We start from the raw sequence: 25,153 nt of genomic DNA, 5'->3' as shown, positions 1-25,153 counted from the left end.
TCAGGGAACAACGTTCTCAAAGGACATCCTTTTGCAGTTTCTTTTCTATGCATGCAAACGCACACAAACAGGTACAAAACAACCCCAGAAACATGGAGTTTGATTTCTGTTTTACTCCAGTCCATGAAATTGTTTGGGATTTAAAAAAAACAACCACCACCATGAACTTCCTCCTCATTAAACACTGCTCCAGGGAAGTATTTTAAAATGTTCTGGGAAGAGAGGGAGCCCCGCCTGCTGATGTGCTGAACATCTTAAGTTATTTTCCATTTTGTATGAGTAGGGTTGCCAGCTTCGGGTTGGAAAATACCTGGCGATCTTGGGGGTGGAGCCTGAGGAGGGTGGGATTTGGGGGAGGGACTTCAATGGGGTATAATGCCATAAGAGTCCACCTTCCAAAGCAGCCATTTTCTCCAGGGAGACCACCACCTGGAGGTTGGCAACCCTACGAAGCTGCCTTAAATTCAAATCGGACCACTGGTCCATAAACATCGGTACTGTCAACTCTGACTGGCAGCAGCTCTCCACAATCTCAGGCAGAGGTTTTTGGCATCACTTAACTGCCTAGTCCCTTTAACTGGAGATGCTGGGTTTGAACTTGGGACCTTCTGCATCATGCTCAGCTGAGGCTCTACCACTGAGCCACGGTGCCTCCCCTACTGAATCAGAGCCTTGGTCCATCAAAGTCAGTATTGCCTACTAAGATGGCAATGGCTCTCCAAGGTCTCACATGAACACATGAAGCTGCCTCCTGCTGAATCAGACCCTTAGTCCATCAAAGTCAGTATTGTCTACTCAGACCGGCAGCGGTTCTCCAGGGTCTCAGGCAGGGGTCTTTCCCATCACCTACCAGCCTAGTCCCTTTAACTGGAGATGCCAGAGATTGAACTTGGGACCTTCTGCATGCCAAGCAAATGCTCTGTCACTGAGCCACAGCGTCTCTCCAGGGTCTCAAGCAGGGGTCTTTCCCATCACCTACCAGGCTAGTCCCTTTAACTGGAGATGCCAGAGATTGAACTTGGGACCTCCTGCATGCCAAACAAATGCTCTGTCACTGAGCCACAGCCCCTCTCCAGGGTCCCAAGCAGGGGTCTTTCCCATCACCTACCAGCCTAGTCCCTTTAACTGGAGATGCCGGGGTTAGGAAATACCTGGAGATTTGGGGGGGGGGTGGAGCCTGGGCAGGGGCCTCAGCAGGTCATGCCATAAAGTCCAAAGCAGCCGTTTTCTCCAGGGGAACTGATCCGCGTCGCCTGGAGATCAATAGAAATCGCAGGAGATCTCCAGGTGCCACCTGGGGGCCCGGCAACTCTAACCAAGCTCCCTTTCTGGCCAGTCGCACGTCGAAGAAACCCCAGGCTTCACACCCACGCGGGTTCTCTATTTATTTCAAACATTTGTATGCCGCTTTGCCACTTTACTCCTCGCATCACCTTTTTTGCAACCAGCCCCCTGCGAGCCGAGCAGAAGCCTCCAGGGCCCCTCCCACCAGGGGACCCGCCCCCCCTCTCCCATTGGGCGACTGGCGGAGGGCGGGCCCGGCCCTCGCGCGGGCCAATCCGTGCACCCCGCCTCTGCGAGCCGAGCCTCCCTCGCCGAAGCCTCGAGGGGACCCGCCCCTTCTCTCCCATTGGGCGACTGGCAGGGGGCGGGCCAATCCGTGCATCCCGCCCCTGCGAGCCGAGCCTCCCTCGCCGAAGCCTCGAGGGGACCCGCCCCTTCTCTCCCATTGGGCGACTGGCAGGGGGCGGGCCAATCCGTGCATCCCGCCCCTGCGAGCCGAGCCTCCCTCGCCGAAGCCTCGAGGGGACCCGCCCCTCCTCTCCCATTGGGCGAGTGGCCGGGGGCGGGCCCGGCCCTCGCGCGGGCCAATCCGCGCCCTCCCCCGGGGCCGCCGCCGCTCTGTCTCCCTCCCGCGTCCCCCTCTCTATGGTTCCGGGCCCGGAGGAGGAAGAGGGCGGCTGTGTCCAAGATGGCGGCGGTAGCAGCAGCGGCGGCGCTCTCGGGGGCGGCCGTCGCCCTCCCCAGCCCGGAGCCCGGTTCGTCCCCGGCCCCCGAAGAGGAGCTGCCCCCGCTGGAGCCGGCCGAGATCCGGAGCCGCCTGGAGCGGAGCGCGCGGCAGTTCCGCAACCGCCGCAAAGTCCTCATCCGGGGGCTGCCGGCCGACGTCGCCAACCAGGTGAGGAAAGTCCGGGGGGTGGGGGAGGGGGAAGCCTGGAGCCCCCCCCCCCCACACACACACCCCTCTTTGCCCCGTTTCCTCTGCCCGGGCTCCCTTCTAGTGCTATGGCTGCATTATTGCATCAATTCCCGATGACCGTAACACAGTAGGAGGTTGAGAGTTCAAAGCAAGCCTGTTTATTAGGCCCAATACTATACACACCGGGTGAGAACTGCCCCAAATGCGCAGGGCGATTCACACCCCGGCATCAAAGGAGTGCAAGCACGCGTATAGACTTCGATAATGGGTGGTTGCAGAGGCGTCATGCACACGTAAGGACCCAAAGGCCCAATACTCGGGACCCCCGCATTAGCCGAACCTATTGCAGAATCGGTTACAGAGAAAGTGGTGATCTCATGCTCGCTAATGTCAGGTGCTGCTCTGTTTGATCCTAAGTTACTGCAGTTCTTCTTATCTTGGGCCCTGGCAGCTGCCAAAACTAACTAAGGGGGTTTTCCTAGCTGGCCCTTATGAGTGGGGAGCCAGCTTATGAGAGCATACTAAGATCGTCTATAGCAGGGGTGGGGAACGTCAGGCCCGGGGGGCGTATAAGGCCCGCGAAAGCATTTGGTCTGGCCCTCCATGGGTCCTGGCAGATCTCTAGCTCGGAAGGATGCTGCCCTGCCTGAATCTCAGCTGGGGACAGCAGAGCTCAAAAGCGAGTCGCTCTACGTGGCAGACACTTCGAGCCGTCTCCGGTCGTGCCTCTTGGCTAAATGTTTGACCAAATATAGCAGGCTAATTTTTAATTTGATAACTTTGTATAGCCCGTGAATGATGTCATGAATATCCAAATGGCCCTTGGCCGAAAAAAGGTTCCCCACCCCTGGTCTATAGCTTCTCTAATTAACTTCTACTGGAGGGTGAAACGTGGCCCCTTTAAGTTTGAGGCCTGCTAACATCTATAGGTGCTTGGTGTGACTTTGTTGATTACAAATAATATATTTAAAATCAAAGAATACGTTTCCCATAGCATATAATGATTTCAGGCATTACACTAGCATTAGAAAGCGGTGCAGCTGCCTGCTGAGTCTGGCCCTGCAGGAGGGGAAACCTGGTTCGTCTTGAAAATAGTTTCAGTAGCCGGGTGGGGGGAAACGGTGAGTCCGCAGGAGAAGAGCTGGATTCGAATCCAGCACTGCTTTAGAGAGCAGCAAAAGTTTTTTTGCAGGGGGGGGGACTGTGAGCTTCTGCGAGCCTTTGGTAGAGCGAAATTCGAATCCAGTACCGCCTTAAGAGCCGGGGAAGATCTTCGAGATCTTTGAGCTTTCGAGAGTCAAAACTCCCTTTTGTCAGAGCTTTGATTCGAATGCAGTGCCACCTTCAAGACCTGCAAGATTTGGGGGGGGGCGTGAGGTTTTGACCGTCAAAGCTCCCTTTGTCAGAGCTGGATTTGAATCCAGTACCGCTTTAGAGCCCAGCAAGCTCTTCAAAGTGTAAGCTTTCGAGAGCCAAAACTCCCTTTGCAGGGCTAGATTCGAACACAGTGCCACCTTAGAGACGAGCAAGATTTTCTGAAGATTGGGGGTGCTGCGAAGAAGGGAGTCAGGATGCACATGGATGCATTGTGGGGGTTTTCAGGAGCCAAAACTCTGGCAAATGTCCTGACACAGAGGGAGCTTCGACTCTGAAAATCTACCCTGAAAGAATCTCGTCTCCTAGGTGGTGCTGGATTCAAATTTAGCTCTTTGACTGCAGGCTGACACAACTGGGGCATGGCCCAGTGCTCCTGTTGTTCTGATACTGAAAGAATTAGCAGCGCCCAGCTTGCTCAGTCGGTGGAGCATGAGACTCTTATTCTCAGGGTCATGGTTTCGAGCCCCACATTGGGTGATAGCTTTTGGGGAGGGTCCATGGCTCAGTGGTAGTGCGTCTGCTTGGCATGCAGAAGGTCCCAGGTTCAATCCCCGGCATCTCCAGTTAAAGGGACTAGGCAGATAGGTGATGTGAAAGACCCCTGCCTGAGACCCTGGAGAGCCGCTGCCGGTCTGAGTAGATGATACTGACTTTGATGGACCGAGAGTCTGATTCAGTAGAAGGCAGCTTCATGTGTTCATGTGAGAGCCATGGAGAGGGGCTGTGGCTCAGTGGTAGTGCGTCTGCTTGGCACGCAGAAGGTCCCAGGTTCAATCCCCGGCATCTCCAGTTAAAAGGACTAGACAAGTAGATGATGTGAAAGACCCCTGCCTGAGACCCTGGAGAGCCACTGCCGGTCTGAGTAGATGATACTGACTTTGATGGACCGGGATTCAGTATCAGGCAGCTTCACGTATTCATCTTGGGGAGGGGCTGTGGCTCAGCGGCAGACCATCTGCTTGGCTTGCAGAAGGTCTCAGGTTCAGTCCCCGGCATCTCTAGCTGAAAGGATCAGGCAGTAAGTGACATTTGTACCTGGGATCTGACATCTTAACCTTTTAGGCTGAGTTTCTTTGTTCCCGTTTTTCTTCAGTTGTCTGATCTGGAGAACCGGGTTTGATTCCCCACTCCTCCACATGAGCGGCGGAGGCTAATCTGGTGAACTGGGTTTGTTTCCCCGGTCCTACACATGAAGCCAGCTGGGTGACCTTGAGTCAGTCACGCGCTCTCAGCCCCGCCTACCTCACAGGGTGTCTCTTGTGGGGAGGGGAAGGGAAGGTGATTGTAAGCCGGTTTCAGTCTTCCTTAAGTGGTAGAGAAAGTCGGCATATAAAAACCCAACTCCTCTTCTTTTATTCCTTACCCCAAGGAGCTGAGGCGTGCTTCTCCCTTCCCCATCTGATCCTTCCGACAGCCCCGGGAGGCTGAGGGAGTGGCCCAAAGTCACCCAGCAGGCTTCATGGTAGAGTGGAGATTGGAACCAGTGTCCTGGTCCAGTCCTCTTAACTGTCATGCCACGCTGGCACTTGGCATGAAAAGCCTCAACCGGGAAGATGCAAACCGGTTTCCTTAGCCTCGGGGCTGCTTTGTCAAAGGCTTGACGTTTGGCTGTGTTTGGGGTGCACACACACCTGTAGAAAGGAAACAAAAGCTCGTAAATGGCAGGTAGATCTAGTTGCGACCTACAAAGGGTGGGGGGAAACCTGTTGTGTCCCAAATACTTCTGAAGTGAGAATATGGGCCTTATTTAAGCATGAGGCAACAGCAATTACCTGCAGGGGCTCAGCATCCTCTTTAAACTGGCCTATGATTTAGGGTTGCAAGCCCCCAGATTTCCTGGAATTACAACTGGTCTCCCAACTTTGCTTTTATTTATTGGCCTTATGCCTCACCTTTCCACTGTAAGGTGGCACTCCGCCCGTGAGCTTTCTGAAGGCATTTGGTTGGCCGCCGTTGGCAGCAGGATTTAGGCGGACTTTGGGGCTGATTCCGCCAGCTCTTTCATGAACACATGAAGCTGCCTTCTACTGAATCAGACCCTTGGTCCATCAAAGTCAGTATTGTCTACTCAGTCTGGCAGCAGCTCTCCAGGGTCTCAAGCAGAGGTCTTTCCCATCACCTACTTGCCTAGTCCCTTTAACTGGAGATGCCGGGGATTGAACTTGGGACCTTCTGCATGCCAAGCAGATGCTCTGCCACTGAGCCACGACCCCTCTCCATTTATCATTTACATGGCTTATTTCACATATTTAAAGCACTTGATGCACACTCTCACTTTACGCCCGCATACGCCTCTGTGGAAGATAAGGTCTTACTTGGAGGTTTCAAATGTAGACTCCCTCGGTGGCTGCAGGCTGTAACTTCTGCCGAGTGAAGAATTTAAATTCCAAAGCTTATCTGCTCCTGTTGTTGGCACAAACGCAGCAGCAGCTAGCTAAGCCCTCGGGCATCTTGTCAATTCACCCGAGTGTTATGTACTCATGCCACCTGGGTTTTGCTCCATCTTTGGGCACCTTGCCATAACCCAGCTGTTAATTTTCAAGGTGCGGTGTTGGTAACAGTCTTGAGTCATGTGCACGACGTGGCAACAATCTAATAAATCTCTTGACTTCTTTACAAAGTCCATTCTGGTTTCTTTCTTGGGTGAAAGTATAACTTCATAACGTGACACGCATGCCTGCGAACTGGCTGGCCGTTCTGTTTCAGAGCCGCCAAAGAATCCAGTCGTTGGTTGAGTCCAGCCGGAGAATTAATGGGACTCACTGTAGTCGAATAGTACCTCCTAAAATAGAATGCTGCAACATTAATAAATTATAAACATACAATCTTTTTTAAATTTCAACAAAAGTAGGTTGTGACTCACCATAAAATATACATCAAAATTATTTCAACACAGATAATGTACAGACTTATAAACTGTGGATATAACATACAATATCCCCTTATATAACAGTATATGAAGTAGTCTTTTCAGGTACATATTCAACAAGTGATTCAATTCAATGTCAATTCAAATTGTTGATTCAACAGGTAGTGTTCACCAGGTAGTGTTCCAACAGGTCGTATTAACAGGTCTAATAGTGTAAATTAAGAGTTAACAAATGATACAGTCCTATTGGAGCAAATTGGTTCAACAGGTAGTATTCAACAGGTAGTGTTCCAGCAGGTGGTGTTGAGACAAGTTCCCGGGTGTAAGCTTGTTTCGTGTTAATACTTCCTCAGCTATATTTCTCCAGTTATATTTCTCTACACCCAACAGAAAATATTATATGAAAATAAGCTCTTGATTTCTTGATTTAAATTCTTAATTTAAGTTAAAGTTCCTCCTCTGAGAGACATAAATTAACGGGAGCAGAGAGAGTTTCTCTTGGGAACTATTATACGGGAAACCCAGGCCAAGCAGATATGATTTGGAGCCAGAATAGGCAATTTAAAAGTTTACTTGGCCGATAAAGGAACTAATAAATGCCAGGTGTAAATCTTCAGTCTGGACTTTGTATTGCTGCACCTACTTGTGGATTTCATTTTTTTAAAAAAACGCTAAAATATGTCAGGATGCTGAGCAAAAATTTGACTTGTGCTGGTGTACCCCCGATATCGAGGGTCACCGACTTTTTCCTTAATGAGATGTCCATAATAAACAATATGTGGAGCTGTTCACCAGCGTGGTTAAGAGCGGTGGTTTGGAGCAGCGGACTCTGATCTGGAGAACCGGGTTTGATTCCCCACTCCTCCACGTGAAGCCAGCTAGGGGACCATGGGCTAGTTACAGTTCTTCCCGAACTATCTCAGCCCCACCTACCTTGCAGGGTGTCTGTTGTGAGGAGGGGAAGGGAAGGTGATTGTAAACCGGTTTGATTCTCCCTTAAGTGGTAAAGAAAGTCGGCATATAAAAATCTTCTTCATGTTATGCTGTCGCCTGCTGCTGCCCTTGATTCTTCCTCTGTTTCCCTTGTGTCTGGCCTGTTTTCCAATTTCCTGTAGCACTCCAGTTGTGTGTGCTCCTTCTCTGTGTAGTGTAGAACCGTCTAGGAGTAAGGTACAGTCTCACAATAGTAAATGACCTTACAAGCACAGAAGCAGTCTGTTCATACAGGGGCCAACCAGGTGCCTCTAGGAAGCCCACGAGCAAGATGACTGCAGCAGATTATCCTGCCTGCATTCCACAGCACCTAAGATAATAGGCATGCTCCTCTGATCCTGGAGATAATAGGTATGCATCATGACTAGTATCCATTTGGACTGGTAGCCATGGATAGCCCCATTCTCCGTGAACATGTCCACTCCCCTCTCAAAGCCTTCCAAGTTGGCAGCCCTCACCACATCCTGGGGCAGGGAGTTCCACCATTGGACTATGCGTTGTGTGAACGCTTCCTTTTATCAGTTTTGAATCTCTCACCCTCCAGCTTCAGCAGATGACCCCCCCCCCCCGTTCTGGTGTTTCAAGAAAGGGAGAAAAGCTCGTTCATATAAGGATCACTTGAGATGCTCCGGAGAGAACATTAAAACGAGATATTGTATTGCAGCTGTTTTGCGAGGGCCCGTGCTCTGCAGTGGGGCTGGTTGCCTGATCAGAAAGGGCAGTGGAACTTTGTAGGAAATCCTCACTGTTTACATGTGTATGGTTGCCTAGCAGCGGACTGACGGCCCCCCAGGTACAAGCTCGACCCTGTGATCTGCCCTCATTGTTTAGGTGGGATCAGTTGACTTCTGAGCTCTTTCCATTGTGATTCTTTAGCAGCAGGCAAACTTCCAGAAATGCGTATAGTTGACAGCCCCTGCTTTTCCCAAGAGCATAAATAACTCGTCCATCCCAGGGTTTGGCTAGGCTTGCGCTGGAGGAAGATATTCGGTGTTTGGAGTATTTCGTGCTGTTTGGGGAGGCCTATTCTGAAACAGATCTTGCTCTGTCCTCCTGATGCACGAGAGTTTCACAGGGTAGCCGGGTTGGTCTGCAGTAGAACAGCTAGATACGGGCCCAGGAGCACCTTCAAGACGAGATTTTTGGGTAAGTCATTCCAGTACTGATCTAGGAGTGGCAGTCCTCAAACAGAGAAGCCTCAAGGGGAGATTACAACGGGAAAATTGCTGAACTTGAGTTCATTGACAAATTCAGAACAATTGACATCCTCAGGACTGTATGGGGGCGTAGGAGTCTTAGGGCAAGACAGATGGTAATTTTTTACCCCCCACCCAAGCATCTCCCTGCTCTAATCAAGCTGATTCCATTTTTCATTGAACCTTTGTACCCCGAATCCCTTCTTTGCAACACCCCTCCTATCTTCTAACTGGGTTTTATTTACATATGGAACTCCATTCCAACTCGTATCTGACAAAGGGAGCGTTGACTTTCAAAAGCTCCTACCCCGAAGAACTTGTTGGTCTCTCAGGTGCTACTGGGTTAGAATCTACCCGTCCCTTATGCATGAGGCTTCCCTTTCGAGGCGGGTGCTCTCCTGACCAGAACGTAGAGCCAGCCGGCTTGCCAAGATGTGACTTTGGGGAAGTCTGGCTTTTAAAAATCTGAAATGGAAATCGTTGCTTCATAGAGGCAACTGTACGGCTTAAGAGGTTATAAATTACCTCCCTGATTGAGATGAAAGTCATCTTGATCTTCACAAAAAGACATTTCTCTGCAGGCAAAGGGAAAAAGTTACGATGGATCTGTTTCTCTGCTTACTCCTGTCCTGAGGTCTCCCTGAGAGCCAGTGTGGTATAGGAGTTAAGAGTGGTGGACTCTAATCTGGTGAACTGGGTTTGGTTCCCCACTCCTCCACATGGGTGGCAGATGCTAATCTGGCGAACCGGGTTTGTTTCCCCACTCCTCCACAGGAAGCCATCTGGGTGATCTTGGGCTAGTCACAGCTCTCTCAGCCCCACCTACCTAACAGGGTGTCTGTTGTGGGGAGGGGAAGGGAAAGGCGATTGTAAGCGGGTTTGGTTCTTAAGTGGTAGAGAAGGTTGGCATATAAAAACGAGCTATTCTTCACCTCCTCCTCCTCTTCTTCTGTTTGTATTGCATCACTGCACATGCTGAGTTAAACTGCTGACATTCCCTGAAGTTAACATCCGCCGGTGTCCAAACGCCAAAAATAACTTGGATAAAGCGTACTGCTTTATAATAAAGCTTTCAAAGGCATTAGTGGCCATAGTGGCAGGTAAACAGGCCTTGCCTCCCTTTTGATTCCTTTGCGGCAAAAATCTGACAGATGCTATCCAACTGTAACAGCTGGTTGAAGATTCTCACATGTTGGTGCGCACTCAGAAAGTACTTCTTGCTAGGGGAAAACAAAGCTTTTGGAAGTATCCTTGGCAGGAGAATGAGAAAACTGTTCTCTCTCTTTTCAGCATGGTGTGGTGGTTAAGTGGTTAAGAGCGGTGGTTGGGAGCAGTCGACTCTAATCTGGTGGGGTTCGATTCCCCACGCCTCCACACGAGCGGCAGAGGCTAATCTGGTGAACCGGGTTGGTTTCCCCATTCCTGCACACAAGGCCAGCTGGGTGACCTTGGGCTAGTCACAGCTCTCTCATCCTCACCTCCCTCACAGGGCGTCTGTTGTGGGGAGGGGAAGGGAAAGGTGATTGTAAGCCGGTTTGATTCTTCCTTAAGTGGTAGAGAAAGTCGGTATATAAAAACCAACTCCTCTTCCTCCTCCTCTCCTCCCCCCCCCCAGTTAACCCATACTGCTGGACCTCAGCTACCCACAAGTTGTTCTGAAAGTTTTGAGCATTTAAGCCTTTTGTGTAGTATTATCTGGGGTGGGTGGGGCTGGTAAGTTGGATTTCCCCCCCTCCCCAGACTCCTCCAGGATTCCCTAAGTCCACAGGGGGCTTCTCCCCCTTTTCTCCTTTGACTGATTCTCACCTGCTCTTAAACATTCTGTTCAGCTTGGGGAATGATAAAAAATAACATCACGTGTAGCTAAACGGACATGAATAAAGGATATATATAGATATATTTTGACGTAAATGTCCATTAAACATATATTGCAAATGCTAGCAAACACAAATCTATCCAATTATATGTCAATACGTCAATCATCAACAATCTATATGCATATCAACAACATCTGAGAATCTAATAACTCAGAGTATTCAGTCAAAGTCCAATGTTGTTTGAAATGAGAACCGTTCATAAACAGGAAATCCTCTTGGGGAATGCTCAGTCCTCAGGCCGTTTGGGGGTTTACTCTTATTTTTAAAACTACAAAATCAATTTTGCATTGAACCTCTGCATCCTGACTCCTTTCTTTGCAACACCCCTCCCCGCTTCAGGCTGGTATATAAGGACTCAGGAATCCCCATTCTGACTTGTAATTGACAAAGGATGCTTTGACTCCCGAAAGCTCATCCCCCCCGCCCCAGAATCTTGTTGGTCCGGGTGCTACCGGACTCGAATCTACCTGTCCCTTATGTATCCCCCTTCATAAAAACACACCTGTATGTGGAGCCCCAGTTTATCTGTGGGTGACCTTGTTTTAGAACAGACACCCTGTTAGGTAGGTGGGGCTGAAAGAGCTCTAAGAGCTGTAACTTGCCCAAGGTCACCCAGCTGGCTTCGTGTGTAGGAGCGGGGAAACAAATCCAGTTCACCAGATTAGCCTCCGCCGCACATGTGGAGGAGTGGGGAATCGAACCCGGTTCTCCAGATCAGACTCCACCGCTCCAAACTACCGCTCTTAACCACTACACCATGCTGGCTCCTTTTACCGCTTCCACGGCCAGCAAAAGCCTGCTGTTGACTTCTAGGTACCATAACACCGTGGCACACCCCAAAATGCTGATGCCTCTTTTGAGCTGGTTTTTTCTCTCCAGTTCACCCCTGTAGAGGGAATCTTCCCCCCACGGAATTTTTCATTTCCCGGGTTCGGGGTTTGAAAGGGCGGGCCTGTTGGTTCCTCACCTTTGAAGTAGTGACCTATCCCTTTAAATCCCCACGCTTGAGAATTCGGGCTCGTAGGGAGTTTGCCCCATAACGGCAGTTTAGAGGAACTGGTTGGCCGCTCTGTATGAGAAGGGATTGTGGGCTAGATGGACCCTCACTGGTCTGATCCAGCAGGGCTCTTCTGATGTTCTTACCAGGGGAAGGCCTCAGCCTCTGTGCCCTGTTGCTGGACCTCCAGAGGATCTGGTTGGCCACCGTGTGAGACAGGATGCTGGACTAGATGGACCACAGCTCTGATCCAGCAGGGCTTTCCTCATGTGTTTGGTCATTTGTCCCTTCAAATCTGCTTGCTGCGAAGGTTTGGGAGGGGCCGTGACTCAGTGAAAGGTCCCAGGTTCAATCCCCGGCATCCCCAGTCAAAAAGATCGGGTTGTGGGTGATGTGAAAGGCCTCTGCTTGAGATTTCTGGACAGCCACTGCCAGTCGGAGTAGACAGTACTGACTTCGATGGGCCAAGGGCCTGGCTCCGCACAAGGCAGCTTCATGTGTGTGTGATGGAGAGTTGATGACCTTGGGTGGGGGGGAGCTCTGCCTGCTGGCAGCTGTCTTTACCTGAGCGCGGGGACCCCAGATGTTGTGGTCTCTTTCAACAGAGGGGAGCAGTCCAGCCGGTTCGGTGGCAGAGCGCCGGGTAGTCCATCCCCTCGATCTGTTGGCTCAAGCCCGACAGTTAAATCAGTTGGTCAGAATTCCAGACACTGTTGGAATTGCTGCCAAGAGAAGAAGCACATGTCAGTCCTAATATGTTAAATTGCACATAGCTTCCACAGCAGAAGGGTTTGACAGGATTGAGCAATAAGAACATAAGGAAAGCCCTGTTGGATCAGACCAGGGCCCATCAAGTCCAGCAGTTTGTCCCCACAGTGGCCAACCAGGTGCCTCTGGGAAGCCCACTAACAAAGACGACTGCAGCAGCACCATCCTGCCTGCTTTCCACAGCACCTCATATAATAGACATGCTCCTCTTGATACTAGAGAGAATAGGTATGCATCATGATTAGTATCCATTTGGACTACTAGCCATGGATAGCCCCATCCTCCATAAGAACCTAAGGAAGACCCTGCTGGAACAGACCAAGGCCCATCAAATCCAGCACTGTTAACACATGGGCCAGCCAGGTGCCTCTAGGAAGCCCACAAGCAAGACGACTGCAGCAGCACCATCCTGCCTGCATTCCCCAGCACCTGATATAATAGGCCTGCTCCTCTGATCCCGGAGAGAATAGGTGTGCATCATGATTTGTATCCATTTGGACTAGTAGCCATGGATAGCCCCATCCTCCATAAGAGCATAAGAAAGGCCATGCTGGGTCAGACTGAGGTCCAGCAGTCCGTTCACACAGGGTCCAGCCAAGTGCCTGTGGGAAGTCCACAAGCAAGATGACTGCAGCAGCATTGTCCTGCCTGTGTTCCACAGCACCTAACGTAATAGGCATGCTCCTCTGATCCTGCAGAGAAGAGGTGTGCATCATGACGTATCTATTTTGACTAGTAGCCATGGATAGCCCTCTCCTCCATGAACATGTCCACTCCCCTCTTCGAGCCTTCCAAGCTGGCAAGCCATCACCACATCCTGGGGCAAGGAGTTCCACAATTTAACTCTGCGTTGTGTGAGGAAATACTTCTTTTTTCTCAGTTGTGAATCTCTCACCCTCCAGCTTCAGCACATGACCCTGCCTTCTAGTATTACGAGAGAGGGAGAAAAGCTTCTCCCTGTCCACCCTCTCCATACCATACCTCCTACCTCGAAATGGCTGGTAGCATCTTCTGTGGGGGTGGGGAACTGTTAACATCTGCCATTCAAGCTCATCTAGCTTCTCCCCCCACCCCTTTATTTTTTCCCAGGAAGTTCACGATCTACTAAGCGACTATGAGCTCAAGTACTGCTTTGTGGACAAGTACAAGAGGACCGGTGAGTAAAACGCATTCCAGTTCTCCTGGGGAACTCTGTGGGGTGTGGGGCTTTGCTTAGTTCCTCGGGCACAGGAAGCCATCTCCTGATCCCTGCTGAACCTCAGCTTCCCTGGTTGTGTGAGTAAAAGAACGTTAAGTGCCGAGGGGGCTCTGTATCCGGGCGAGGTTCTTTCTCATTATTTTCCGTTCATGGCGCACTTGTTGCCTAGACTAGGATGGGCCAGGGTAGCCTCCTCTTGTCAGATCTCGGAAGCTAAGTAGGGCCGGCCCTGGTTAGTTCTTGAATGGGAGACCACCGGGCAAGTCAAGGATCGCTGCGCAGAGGCAGGCAATGGCAAACCACCTCTGTGTGTCTATTTGCCTTGACCTGGATGACCTGGGATGGCCCAATCTTGTCAGATCTCGGAAGCTAAGCAGGGCCGGCCCTGCTTAGTACTTGGATGGGAGACCACCAGGCAAGTCAAGGGTCGCTGCGCAGAGGCAGGCAATGGCAAACCACCTCTGTGTGTCTATTTGCCTTGACCTGGATGACCTGGGATGTCCCAATCTTGTCAGATTTCAGAAGCTAAGCAGGGCCGGCCCTGCTTAGTACTTGGATGGGAGACCACCGAGGAAATCCAGGGTTGCTACGCAGAGGCAGGCAATGGCGAACCACCTCTGTTGTCTCTCGCCTTGACCTGGATGGCCCAGGCTAACCCAATCTCCTCAGATCTCGGAAGCTAAGCAGGGCCGGCCCTGGTTAGGACTTGGAAGGGGGACCACCGAGGAAGTCAAAGCAAGAACATGTCAAAACAAGGTCAAACCAAGAACGTGTTCTTCTGTTCTGATTCTCGTCGCTCACCCCCTCCTCTCTCGCAGCCTTCGTCACCTTGCTGAACGGGGAACAGGCGGAGTCGGCCATCCAGAAATTCCACCTGAGCCAGCTGCGGGATAAGGAGATCACAGTGCAGCTGCAGCCGACGGACGCCCTCCTGTGCATCGCCAACCTGCCCCGGCTCTACACGCAGCAGCAGTTCGAGGACCTGGTGCGGCCCTTCGGGAACCTGGAGCGCTGCTTCTTGGTCTACAGCGAGAAGACGGGGCACTCCAAAGGCTACGGCTTCGTGGAGTACATGAAGAAGGACTCGGCCGCCCGGGCCAAGTCTGACCTGCTGGGCAAGCAGCTGGGGACGCGGGCCCTCTACGTCCACTGGACGGACGTCAACCAGCTGACCCCGGACCTCCTCCACTCCAGGTGCCTGTGCGTGGACAAGCTGCCTCACAGTTACGGCGACGTCGAGGAGCTGAGGGAGACCTTCTCGGCCATCTGCCCTCCAGCGTTCTGTCAGGTGAGCGTCTTTTCGGGTGCTCGTGGCGGCCGCGCAGGGGGAGCGCCCTGCGGGATTGCACCTGCTTTGGGATCCCTTTGAGGTGCAGACTCTAATCTGGAGAGCCGGGTTCGATTCCCCGCTTTTCCACATGAGCGGTGGACTCTATAATCTGGAGAACTGGGTTCGATTCCCCACTCCACGTGAGCGGCGAACTCTATAATCTGGACAACTGGGTTCGATTCCCCACTCTTCCACGTGAGCAGTGGACTCTATAATCTGGATAACTAGGTTCAATTCCCCACTCCTCCGCATGCAGCCTGCTGGGTGACCATGGGCTAGTCACAGTTCCCTCCAAACTCTCTCAGCCCCCACCTACCTCACGGGGTGTCTGTTGTGGGGAGGGGCAGGGAAGGTGATTGTAAGCTGGTTCGATTCTTCCTTAAGTGGTAGAGAACGTCAGCATAAAAAAACCAACTCTTCTTCTTTCCCAAGGAAGCAGTCGAATGTCATGCAGCCTTCCCTTCTTGAGTTGCAATCTGGCTGCTGCTGACCTGTGCCGTCCAGGTTATTCTTGCAGAATAGTACATCCCAAGAACCTTGCTCAGGAAGCGAGCTTAGACCAGGGGTCCCCAACGTGGTCCCCTGGGTGCCATGATACTAGTTGTGACTAGCCCAAGGTCACCCAGCTGGCTTCATGTGGAGGAGTGGGGAAACCAGCCTGGTTCACCCGCTTCGCCTCCGCCTCTCATGCGGGGGAGCGGGGGAATCAAACCCGGTTCTCCAGACCAGAGTCCACCACTCCAAACCACCGCTCTTAACCACTACACCACACCCCCAGTGACCCGTACCCCATGCCCAGAAGACGGCCTAGAAGACGACCTACTGGATTGTGCAAAAGGTTTTAGCCGTGGGTGGGTTGTTTTTTGATGCTGAGTCTTGCCAGAGGTTCTCAGTCTGCCAGCTGGGGCCAGCGAGCCGATCGGGGCGCTGGCTGTAAAGGTGTGGTTGTCTCTTTCTTCCTCGTGTGCTAAGCACCCGTCTTTCTGCCTTTTTCTGTAGCTGGCTTGCGGTCAGGACGGACAGTTGAAGGGCTTTGCCATCCTAGAATACGAGTCGGCAGAGATAGCAGAGGTGGTTCAGCAGGCCGCCAACGGCATGCCGCTCGCCGGGAACCGCATCCGGGTCTCCTTCTGCGCTCCGGGCCCTCCTGGACGAAGCATGCTGGCGGCTCTGATAGCTGCCCAGGCGACGGTAAGAGTCCGACTCAGGAAAACACCCCTCCGGCTCACCCCACCCTCTTTCCTCGCTCCTCTGAGTACCTTGCCCTCTCCGAACATTTCCAAAAGAGGTTTTTTGACCCCAAAACAGACTCGTTGCGACTCGGAGGGCCATCACCTTGCCCCTTTCTTTGAATCTGGTTCTGCGTACTCCTCAGTATGACGTCCCCTTGTGGCTTTCTTCCTTGCTGTGTAGGCAGGTGCCACCTTCAGCAAAGGGTGTTGGCTCACTTGCAGAGGGTTTGCTGTGTTGGCCTGCTCTAGCTACTACCACTACTACTATAGCTGTAGCAGCACGAATCTTACAGCACCTCAAAGAGAAGAAATTGTGCTGGTCTGGTACTGACACACACTCTTGTGTGGTTAGTTTCAAGGGTTGCTGTGTTGGGCAGCAGTTGGACAGAGCCAGAGTCCAGCAGCACCTTAAAGACTAACAAAATGTCTGGCAGGGTGTGAGCTTTCGTGAGTCACAGCTCACTTGTTCAGGTATCTGAAGAAGTGAGTTGTGACTCACACAAGCTCATGCCCCTGCCAGGAATGTTGTTAGCCTTTAAGGTGCTGCTGGACTCTGGCTCTTTTCTGCTGCTACGGACAGACTAACACGGCTGCCCATCGTGATCTGTAGGACAAGTTAGATTTGAGTCCAGTAGTCCCTTATTTATTTATTGTTTCAATTTAATTCCCCACCCTCCCCGGCCGAGACCATCAAGATTTTCAAGGTATAAGCTTTCAAGTTCTCTTCGTTAGACACCAGTAGGAGTGGAGATCCCGGAGTCCCTTTATCCTAGTCCGAAGGTGGGAGGTGTGTTGTAAAGAATGCTTGCAAAGAATGCAGAGATACCACGCAGATTGTGATGAGCTTCACTGGAGCAGAGAGGAAATGCTTGGGGGCAGAAAATCAGTATCTAAAATGAGATAATCCTATGTCCCTATTCAGAGCTGGGGGCGGGGTGGTGGTCCATGGTTCTGAACTTGTGGCCAATTTTCCGCTCCATCAATGCCAAAGTTTTTGAGGAAGGGGATGCACGAATCGAAACAAAATACGGGACGTGGGAAGTGCTTCATCATGCTCCGCGGCAGTCAGACTGGCAGAGAGGTCTATCTGGCTGCTACGTGGCCGCAGATCCTTTGCGTTGTGCAAGAGGCAGTCCACAGTCAGAGCTTTGGCTGCGCACCCTTGTGCACCTCCTTCCTGCGTTTCTTGGATAAGAACGTGCAGCTGCCCAGTATAACCTAAGCACAGCTGTCCTTTCACTGCTTTCCTTGCTCTTCCTTTTCAAGGCGCTTAATCGGGGGAAAGGGCTCCTTCCTGAGCCCAACCTTCTTCAGATCTTGAATAGCCTGGGGAACTCGGCGTCCATCCAGCTGCTGCTCAACCCCCTTCTTCACGGAGCCCTGGGAGGAAAGCAAGGTAGGTCGGAATTCAGGGCTTCCTAGAGGCACCTGGTTGGCCCCTGTGTGAACTGACTGCTGCACTCGGGCTATCCATGGCTACTAGTCAAAATGGATACTAGTCATGATGCATACCTATTCTCTCCAGGATTAGGGGAGCATGCCTGTTATCTTAGGTGCTGTGGAATGCAGGCAGGATAATGCTGCTGCAGCTGTCTTGCTTGTGGGCTTCCTGGAGGCCCCTGATTGGCCTCTGTGTGAACAGACTGCTGGACTTGATGGGCCTTGGGCTGATCCAGCTTGGCCTTTCTTATGGAGGATGGGGCTATCCATTGCTAGTAGTCAAAATGGATACTAGTCATGATGCATAGTTAAATTGTGGAACTCCCTGCCCCAGGATGTGGTGATGGCTGCCAACCTGGAAGGCTTTAAGAGGGGAGTGGACATGTCCAAATGGATACTAGTCATGATACATACCTATCCTCTCCAGGATCAGAGGAGCACGCCTATGATATTTGGTGTCGTGGAGCGCAGGCAGGATAATGCTGCAGTCGTCTTGTTTGTGGGCTTCCTGGAGTCAACTGGTTGGCCCCTGTGTGAACAGACGGCTGGACTTGATGGGCCTCGGACTGATCCAGCAGGGCCTTTCTTATGTTCTTATGGAGGACGGGGCTATCCATGGCTGTCAGTCAAAATGGGTACTAGTCATGATGCATAGTTAAATTGTGGAACTCTCTGCCCCAGGATGTGGTGACGGCTGCCAACCTGGAAGGCTTTAAGAGGGGAGTGGACATGTACACGGAGGAGAGAGCTATCTATGGCTACTAGTTAAAATGGATCCTAGTCATGATGCATACCTATCCTCTCCAGAATCAGAGGAGCATGCCTAGTCTATTAGGTGCTGTGGAACACAGGCAAGATAATGCTGCTGCAGTCATCTTGTTTGGGGGCTTCCTAGAGGCACCTGGTTGGCCACTGTGTGAACACACTGCTGGACTCGATGGGCCTTGGTCTGATCCAGCAGGGCCTTTCTTATATTCTTAAGGGATCTTGTTACGGCACGGGTTCCCAAGATGATGCTCATGGGCACCATGGCGCCCACCGACACTTATTCTGGTACTCGCCAAATGTTTTTAGAAAGTGGGTGGGGGCTATGTGAAGAGCTCCAGAAGGATCTCTGCATACTGGAAGAATGGGCATTAAAATGGCAAATGAGATTCAATGTAAGTGTAAAGTGATACATATTGGGACAAAAAATCCCAGCTTCACCTATACACTGATGGGATCTGTGCTGGCAGCGACAGACCAAGAAAGGGATTTTGGGGTGGTAATGGATAGCTCAATGAAGATGTCAGCCCAGTGTGCGGCTGCTGTAAAAAAGGCAAATTCCATGCTGGCTATAATTAGATGAGGAATAGAGAATAAAACTGCTGATATCATACTGCCCTTGTACAAATCTATGGTGAGACCACACTTGGAATACTGTGTACAGTTCTGGTTACCACACCTAAAAAAGGATATTACAGAGCTTGAGAAGGTGCAGAAAAGAGCAACCAAAATGATTTGGGGACTAGAGCAACTGTCCTATGGGGAGCGGTTAAGACGCTTAGGGCTGTTTAGCTTGGAAAGAAGGCGGCTAAGGGGAGACATGACAGAGGTCTCACAGGGTGTCTGTTGTGAGGAAGGGAAGGTGATTGTAAGCCGGTTGGATTCTCCCTTAAGTAGTAGAGAAAAGTCGGCATATAAAAACCAACTCTTCTTCGTCTCCTCCTTCTCCTCTTTCTCTTTCTTCTCCTTCTCTTTCTTCTTCTCCTTCTCTCTTTTCTTTCTCTTTTTTATTTTCTTTCTTCCTTTTTCAGGAATCCTGGGTGCTCCTCCCTCCGTGCCTCTTTTGACCAACCCGGCCCTCTCCACGGCTCTTCTCCAGCTGGCGCTCCAGAACCAGACCCAAGCGCAGCAGGTAAGCTTCCGTCCCACCCTCAGATGCAACCTGGTAATGCCCTTTGTCGTGTGTTGGGTCCTGGCCAGAGATGGCTTCGAGTTCAAGAGTGAACGGACCTGGTCCCTTCTCTTGCCCTTCTGGCAGATGGTGCATCTCTTACGCATCCCAGAGGCGCCGCCTACCCCGCCCCAGCATGCGACTCGGCTCTGTAGGGTTGGGGGTTGCGTCCAGGAGCGGGTGCTCTTCAGCTGAGCATGGGCAAAATTCTTCAAGGGTCTTAACGTGGCCTGCTTCTGCCCTGACTCTTTATTCTTTCAACCAAGAGGCCACAGCTGGTGTGTCTGTAGGCTTGTTGTGTATTGTTGCTGAACGGCAGGCAGAAGACATACAAAGCCCTGCGTGGCTTTGGTCCTTCTTATCTCCTGGATTGCCTTCCCTCCTATGACCACAGTCCTCCACAAATAATAAGTTTCAGTAAGCAAATCAGTTTTCTTTTGGAGATGGTTTCAGAGAGTAGCCTTGTTGGTCTTCAGTAGAAGCGCTAGATTCAAGTCTGGCAGCGACTGCATACCTATTCTCTCCGGTATCAGAGGAGCATGCCTATTATATCAGGTGCTGTGGAACACAGCCAGGATGGTGCTGCTGCAGTCGTCTTGCTTGTGGGCTTCCTAGAGGCCCCTGGTTGGCCCCTGTGTGAGCAGACTGCTGGACTGGATGGGCCTTGGTCTGATCCAGTAGGGCCTTTCTTATGTTCTTGACAAACAAGATTTGGCACCTGAAGGTGTGGTATCTGAAGAAGTGAGCTGTGACTCACAAAAGCTCCCACCCCGCCAGAAATTCTGCTAATCTTTAAGGTGCTACCGGACTCTTGCTCTTTTCTACTGCTACAGACAGACTAATACGGCTCCCCATCATGATCTTTCCCCCTATGCTCCACCACAAGAGTCTTTGCCCATCTGAGCGGGGCCTCCTGCAGGTGCCAACCTGCAACTGGGCAAAGTCAACCGCTGCCTGTACCTGTGCCTTCTCCGTTGTGGCCCCCGCCTGACGGAACGACTCGCCCGAGGAGGTCGGGAAGGCTCCCGCTCTCCTGGCCTTCCGCATACTATGCAAAACCGAATTGTTCAAGAGGGCCTTTCGGTACAGGTAAATAGGATTGCACTGTACAAAATGGTTCACAACGATTAGGGGCACCTGAACACATGAAGCTGCCTTATACTGAATCAGACCCTTGGTCCTTCGATGTCAGTATTGTCTGCTCAGACCGGCTGCAGCTCTCCAGGGTCTCACTTGGAGATCTTTCCCATCTCCTACTGCCTGGTCCTTTTAGCTGGAGATGCCAGGGATTGAACCTGGGACCTTCTGCATGCCAAGCAGATGCTCAACCACTGAGCCACAGCCCCTCCCCTATGCCCTATAGTACTGTGTATAGCTTGCTGTAAGTAAGATCCTATAGTGTCATGTTTGCTCCGCTTCACGTGTCATGTGAACACTCATGCTGTGCTTCAGATCTGTCCGGTTGGTTCCAGGCTTCCGCAATCCTATAGTGTCATTGAATGTATTGAATGTCCCCTTTTGTTGATTGCACTCCCTCGCTCTGTAATCCGCCTTGGGTCCCTGTGAGAAAGGCGGACTGTGAGTAACGTCAGATGAATTTTGGCCTCTCCCACCATCACCATGCCAAAGCGTGCCCTGCCTTGAGCATTTGCCACCCACTGCCAGTGTCAGAAATGTTTTCAGTACTTTTTTTCATTCCCTTTGCGCTTCGGCCTCGTTCCCCTTTTCGCCCTCTTGGCTTTCGGTGACCCTCTCTCTGCTCTCTCTCTCTCTCTCTCTTTGCTTTCTGCTCCAGAAGGCATTGCTTGGAAATTTGCTCTTAGTGCAGAACCATCTCTGGACCCAACTCCTGCAGAACAAGGAAAACCAGGCTGTATTCCATGTGAGTGGTGGGGCCCGCCTGGCCCATGTGCGGCAGGCTTGCTGTGTGTGTATGTGTGTCCGTGTGGTGTGCGCGCTACAGGCAGGGGCGCTGCGGTTTTTCCTTCAGGTTTGAGTCGTGCCGGGAGGTGAGCTTCCGTGGCAGAGTGGAGAATTGAACCTCCCTCTCCCAGACCCTAGTCGATGCTCTAACTGCTACCCCACGCTGGCCGTGAGCTCCTTTGCCCTCCGGGTGTTAAGAGCCATCTGGAGCCCAGCTGCCTGCCAATGGGCGCGGCAGCCATGACCCCCCCTTTGGTTGCTTTAGCTGCTTTTAGAGTGAGATTTGAAATGCAAATGGGGACCGAAGAACTGCCAGGAGGGTTTGTGCTGTGGCTGACGATAAATAAGCGTTTGTGGTAGAATCCTGCTTGTGTCGTGCTGGAGTTGGATCACTGATGCAACCGCTACGTTCGCTCTCCCTTCACGTTCTTGTTTATTTATTAAAATATTGATATCGCACCTTTCCTCATGGCTCAGGGCGGCTCCCGAGAACGGTCGTATTCAGTTACCGAACCGAAAAGAAAATAGCTGACCACTTGAAGCCAGCTGGGTGACCTTGGGCTGATCACAGTCTCTCAGCCCCACCTACCTCACAGGGTGCCTGTTGTGGGGAGGGGAGGGGAAGGCGATTGTAAGCCAGTTTGATTCTTCCTTAAGTGGGAGAGAAAGTTGGCATATAAAAGCCAACTCTTCTTCTTCATCTTCTTCTTCATCATCTTCTTCTTCGTCTTCTTCATCATCTTCTTCATCATCATCTTCTCCTCCTTCTTCATCATCATCATCTCCTCCTCCTTCATCATCTTCTCCTCCTCCTTCATCATCTTCTCCTCCTTCCTCATCATCTTCTCCATCATCATCTTCTCGTTCATCATCATCTCCTTCATTATCATCATCTTCTCCTTCATTATCATCATCATCTTCTTTTCTTTCTTCCCCTTCTTCCCCCCACGTCTCCCAGTTGGGGAGGGGAACACCCTCTGATTCAGTTATGGGGTGGGATACCCAACAGATGGCTGCCTGACTACCGTAGTTGGCTCACAGGGACTTAAGAAAGGAGGTGGTCCTTCAGAGATGTTGCTCCCAGTTTGTGAAGGGCAGCTAAAGTTCATAAGAAGCCCCTTGAATTGACCAGCAAGTAAAGCTTTGCCCACCGCGAGAGGGAGGGCAGGAAGGGACGTGCCAGTGCTCAGATCTCATGGCCCTCTCTTACATGCCCGGGGAAATGTCGGTCGCCACTTTGGGGTCAGGAAGGAATTTTCCTCCAGGCCAGATTGGCCAAGGATCCTGGGAGAGGGGTTTATTGCCATCTTCTGGGCATGGAGTAGGGGTCACTGGGGGAGGTGGGGGGAGGTAGTTGTGCAGGGGGTTGGACTAGATGACCCTGGTGGTCCCTTCCAACTCTGTGATTCTATCACCCTCAGGAGTTCTGCATCTGAGGGCGGTACGCTCATGCAGCATCATTTGAGCAGGTGCTGTCCAGCAGTCCTCCCTGCTTCTGAGACACGGGGTCCCATCGCTGTGTGACGCTCTCCTAGCACATCCCTGTGGTGCAGCTGCAGTCGATCCCCTTTCCGTTTTGCACCTTCTGCCCTCTGTAGCCATCCATTCTGTAGTAAGCCCTCGGAACCCGGCCTTGGTTCCTAGCCGCTGCCGCTTGCTCACTCACTGTTTGATTCTGTTTTTTTGTTTTTTTTTTTAATCGTACAGATCCTGACCTTCCGCCTCAGTTGTTGAAACTGTTTTGCTTGTTTTCAGAAGCTGGGGATCTTGGGAGAGTCCCCTCTGGGCTCCTTGCAGCACGGTGCTCTGGGGTTGCCGAACACGCCCGGCTCTCAGGCAGGAAACCAGCTGCTGGGGGAGATGCCCACCGGTAAGTGCTTTGCGGCTCTGGGGTTGTGTGGGTGGCCCTTCCTTGACCCAGGATTTCCGACGTTTGTAGGACAGAACATCTCAGAGCGGGGAAGAACAAGAATAGATCAGGAGTCCTGTTGGCATCTTAGAGACTAACAAGGGTTTTCTGGAAGGAATCGTGTTCATCTTGTCAGATGTATAGAGTACGTTACAGGAAACTGCCTTGCCCTTGGTCTATTGAGGTCAGTATTGTCTACTCAGACTGGCAGCAGCTGTCCAGGGTCTCAGTCTGAGGTCTTTCCCATCACCTACAGCTGGTCCTTTTTTAAGGAGAGCCAGCATGGTGTAGAGGTCAAGAGCGATGGGTTGGAGCGGTGGACTCTGATCTGGAGAACCGGGTTTGATTCCCCACTCCTCCATGTGAGTGGCGGAGCCTAATCTGGTGAACTGGATTTGTTTCCCTGTTCCTACATATGAAGCCAGCTGGGTGACCTTGGGCTAGTCACATCTCTATTAGCGCTCTCTCAGCCCACCTACCTCACAGGGTGCCTGTTGTTGGGAGGGGAGGGGAAGGTGATTGTAAGCCGGTTTGATTCTTCCTTAAGTGGTAGAGACAGTGGGCATATAAAAACCAACTCTTCTTCTTTTTTAACTGGAGATGATGGGGATTGAACCTGGAACATTCTGCATGCAAAGCTGATGCTCTGCCACTGAGCCGCAGCCCCTCCCCAAGTCCTCAGCAGGGTATAATACCATAGAGTCCACCCTCCAAAACAGCTGTTTGCTCTAGGGGAACTGATCTTTGGCATCTAGAGATTAATTCTCCCCTGAGGCAAGGGCATCCTGAGCTGCGGGTTGTTTTCCCTCTCCATCCGGGTAGGCAGGACTAAAAGATTCTGACTTCCTGTGATACTTGGCGGGAAAACAGCCTGAGGAAGCCAGTTTCCGTCCTGCCTATCCGGGTGGAGCAGGCAACTCCGCATAGCTCTGTGCCTTTAGGCTTCATTTCTTTAGCTAGGAGTAGTTTCTTTACCCTTCGTGTTACAGCTTACCTCTCAGTGTTCCGTGAGTCCTTAATCTTTGTCTTGATCCTTGTTTTTTGAGTGTTGGTCTGTCTTCTACCCCCCCCCTCCGTTTTTTCTTCCCTCCTTATTTCCTTAGCCAAGATGGCCGACGCCATTTTAGTTAGGGAAGACGACCTTCTCTCTGAGAAGGACTATCAAAGGGGGTTGGTGCAGAGCAACCCCAAGGGCTCCGGTTCTCCCAACGGCCGCCCAGGCGGACCATTAGGGAGCAAAGAGGAACCGGGAGAGACCCAGACGCCTGATCCGGAGGCGCCTTTAGAAAAGCCTAAAAAGGCGCGCAAAATCGCGCCGCAGCTGCCGGGCGCCCGGAAAAAGACAGGCAGCGGCTCTCCAACCTGGAGGTTGGCAACCTTAGCATCAATGCTGTCTCCCTAGCTCAGAGGTGTAGGTACTGTGACTTGGAGCAGTGGACTCTGATCTGGAGAACTGGGTTTGATTCCCCACTCCTCCCCAAGAGCGGTGGACGCTAATCTGGTGAACTGGATTTGTTTCCCCACTCTTAAACACATGAAGCCAGCTGGGTGACCTTGGGCTAGTCACAGCTCTCTCAGCCCCACCTACCTCACCGGGTGTCTGTTGTGGGGAGGGGAAGGGAAGAAGGTTGTAAGCCGGTTTGATTCTCCCTTAAGTGGTAGAGAAAGTCAGCATATAAAAAGTAACTCTTCTTCTTCCCAGATTCTCCTGCAGCTAGGAAGATTTATTGAAGGGTTCTCTTTTGCGGTGTGGGCCGACGTTGGTTGTGTTTTACTATTTTTAGTCGATTCGTTCTCGTATTCAGTTTTGAAACCTGCAAGCCTCTGCAAGTGCTGTTTTGGTAGAAAGACTGGGTAGAAATTCTCTGAATCACAACGGCTTTTTCAGAACTGCTACGTGCGTCCCAA

The 25,153-nt window shown here is 51.6% G+C and overlaps 1 protein-coding gene across 1 annotated transcript in view; it reads left to right on the top strand.

Moving 5' to 3' along the window:
• The first annotated feature begins 1,972 nt into the window (after positions 1-1,972).
• RAVER1 (ribonucleoprotein, PTB binding 1) overlaps positions 1,973-25,153 on the top strand; it is a 30,066-nt gene continuing 6,885 nt past the window's right edge. Inside the window, exons 1-8 of the mRNA XM_056867228.1 lie at positions 1,973-2,179; positions 13,367-13,433; positions 14,294-14,763; positions 15,805-15,996; positions 17,304-17,433; positions 19,274-19,374; positions 21,209-21,295; positions 23,092-23,206. Coding sequence (XP_056723206.1) covers positions 1,973-2,179; positions 13,367-13,433; positions 14,294-14,763; positions 15,805-15,996; positions 17,304-17,433; positions 19,274-19,374; positions 21,209-21,295; positions 23,092-23,206 — 1,369 coding nt within the window. The remainder of the gene's footprint in view (positions 2,180-13,366; positions 13,434-14,293; positions 14,764-15,804; positions 15,997-17,303; positions 17,434-19,273; positions 19,375-21,208; positions 21,296-23,091; positions 23,207-25,153) is intronic.

The sequence above is a fragment of the Euleptes europaea genome, chromosome 1 (genome assembly GCF_029931775.1).
Source record: "Euleptes europaea isolate rEulEur1 chromosome 1, rEulEur1.hap1, whole genome shotgun sequence".
Taxonomy (NCBI): domain Eukaryota; kingdom Metazoa; phylum Chordata; class Lepidosauria; order Squamata; family Sphaerodactylidae; genus Euleptes; species Euleptes europaea.
Note: the sequence above shows the minus strand (reverse complement) of the source record. Positions and strands in the feature narration are given on the sequence as shown.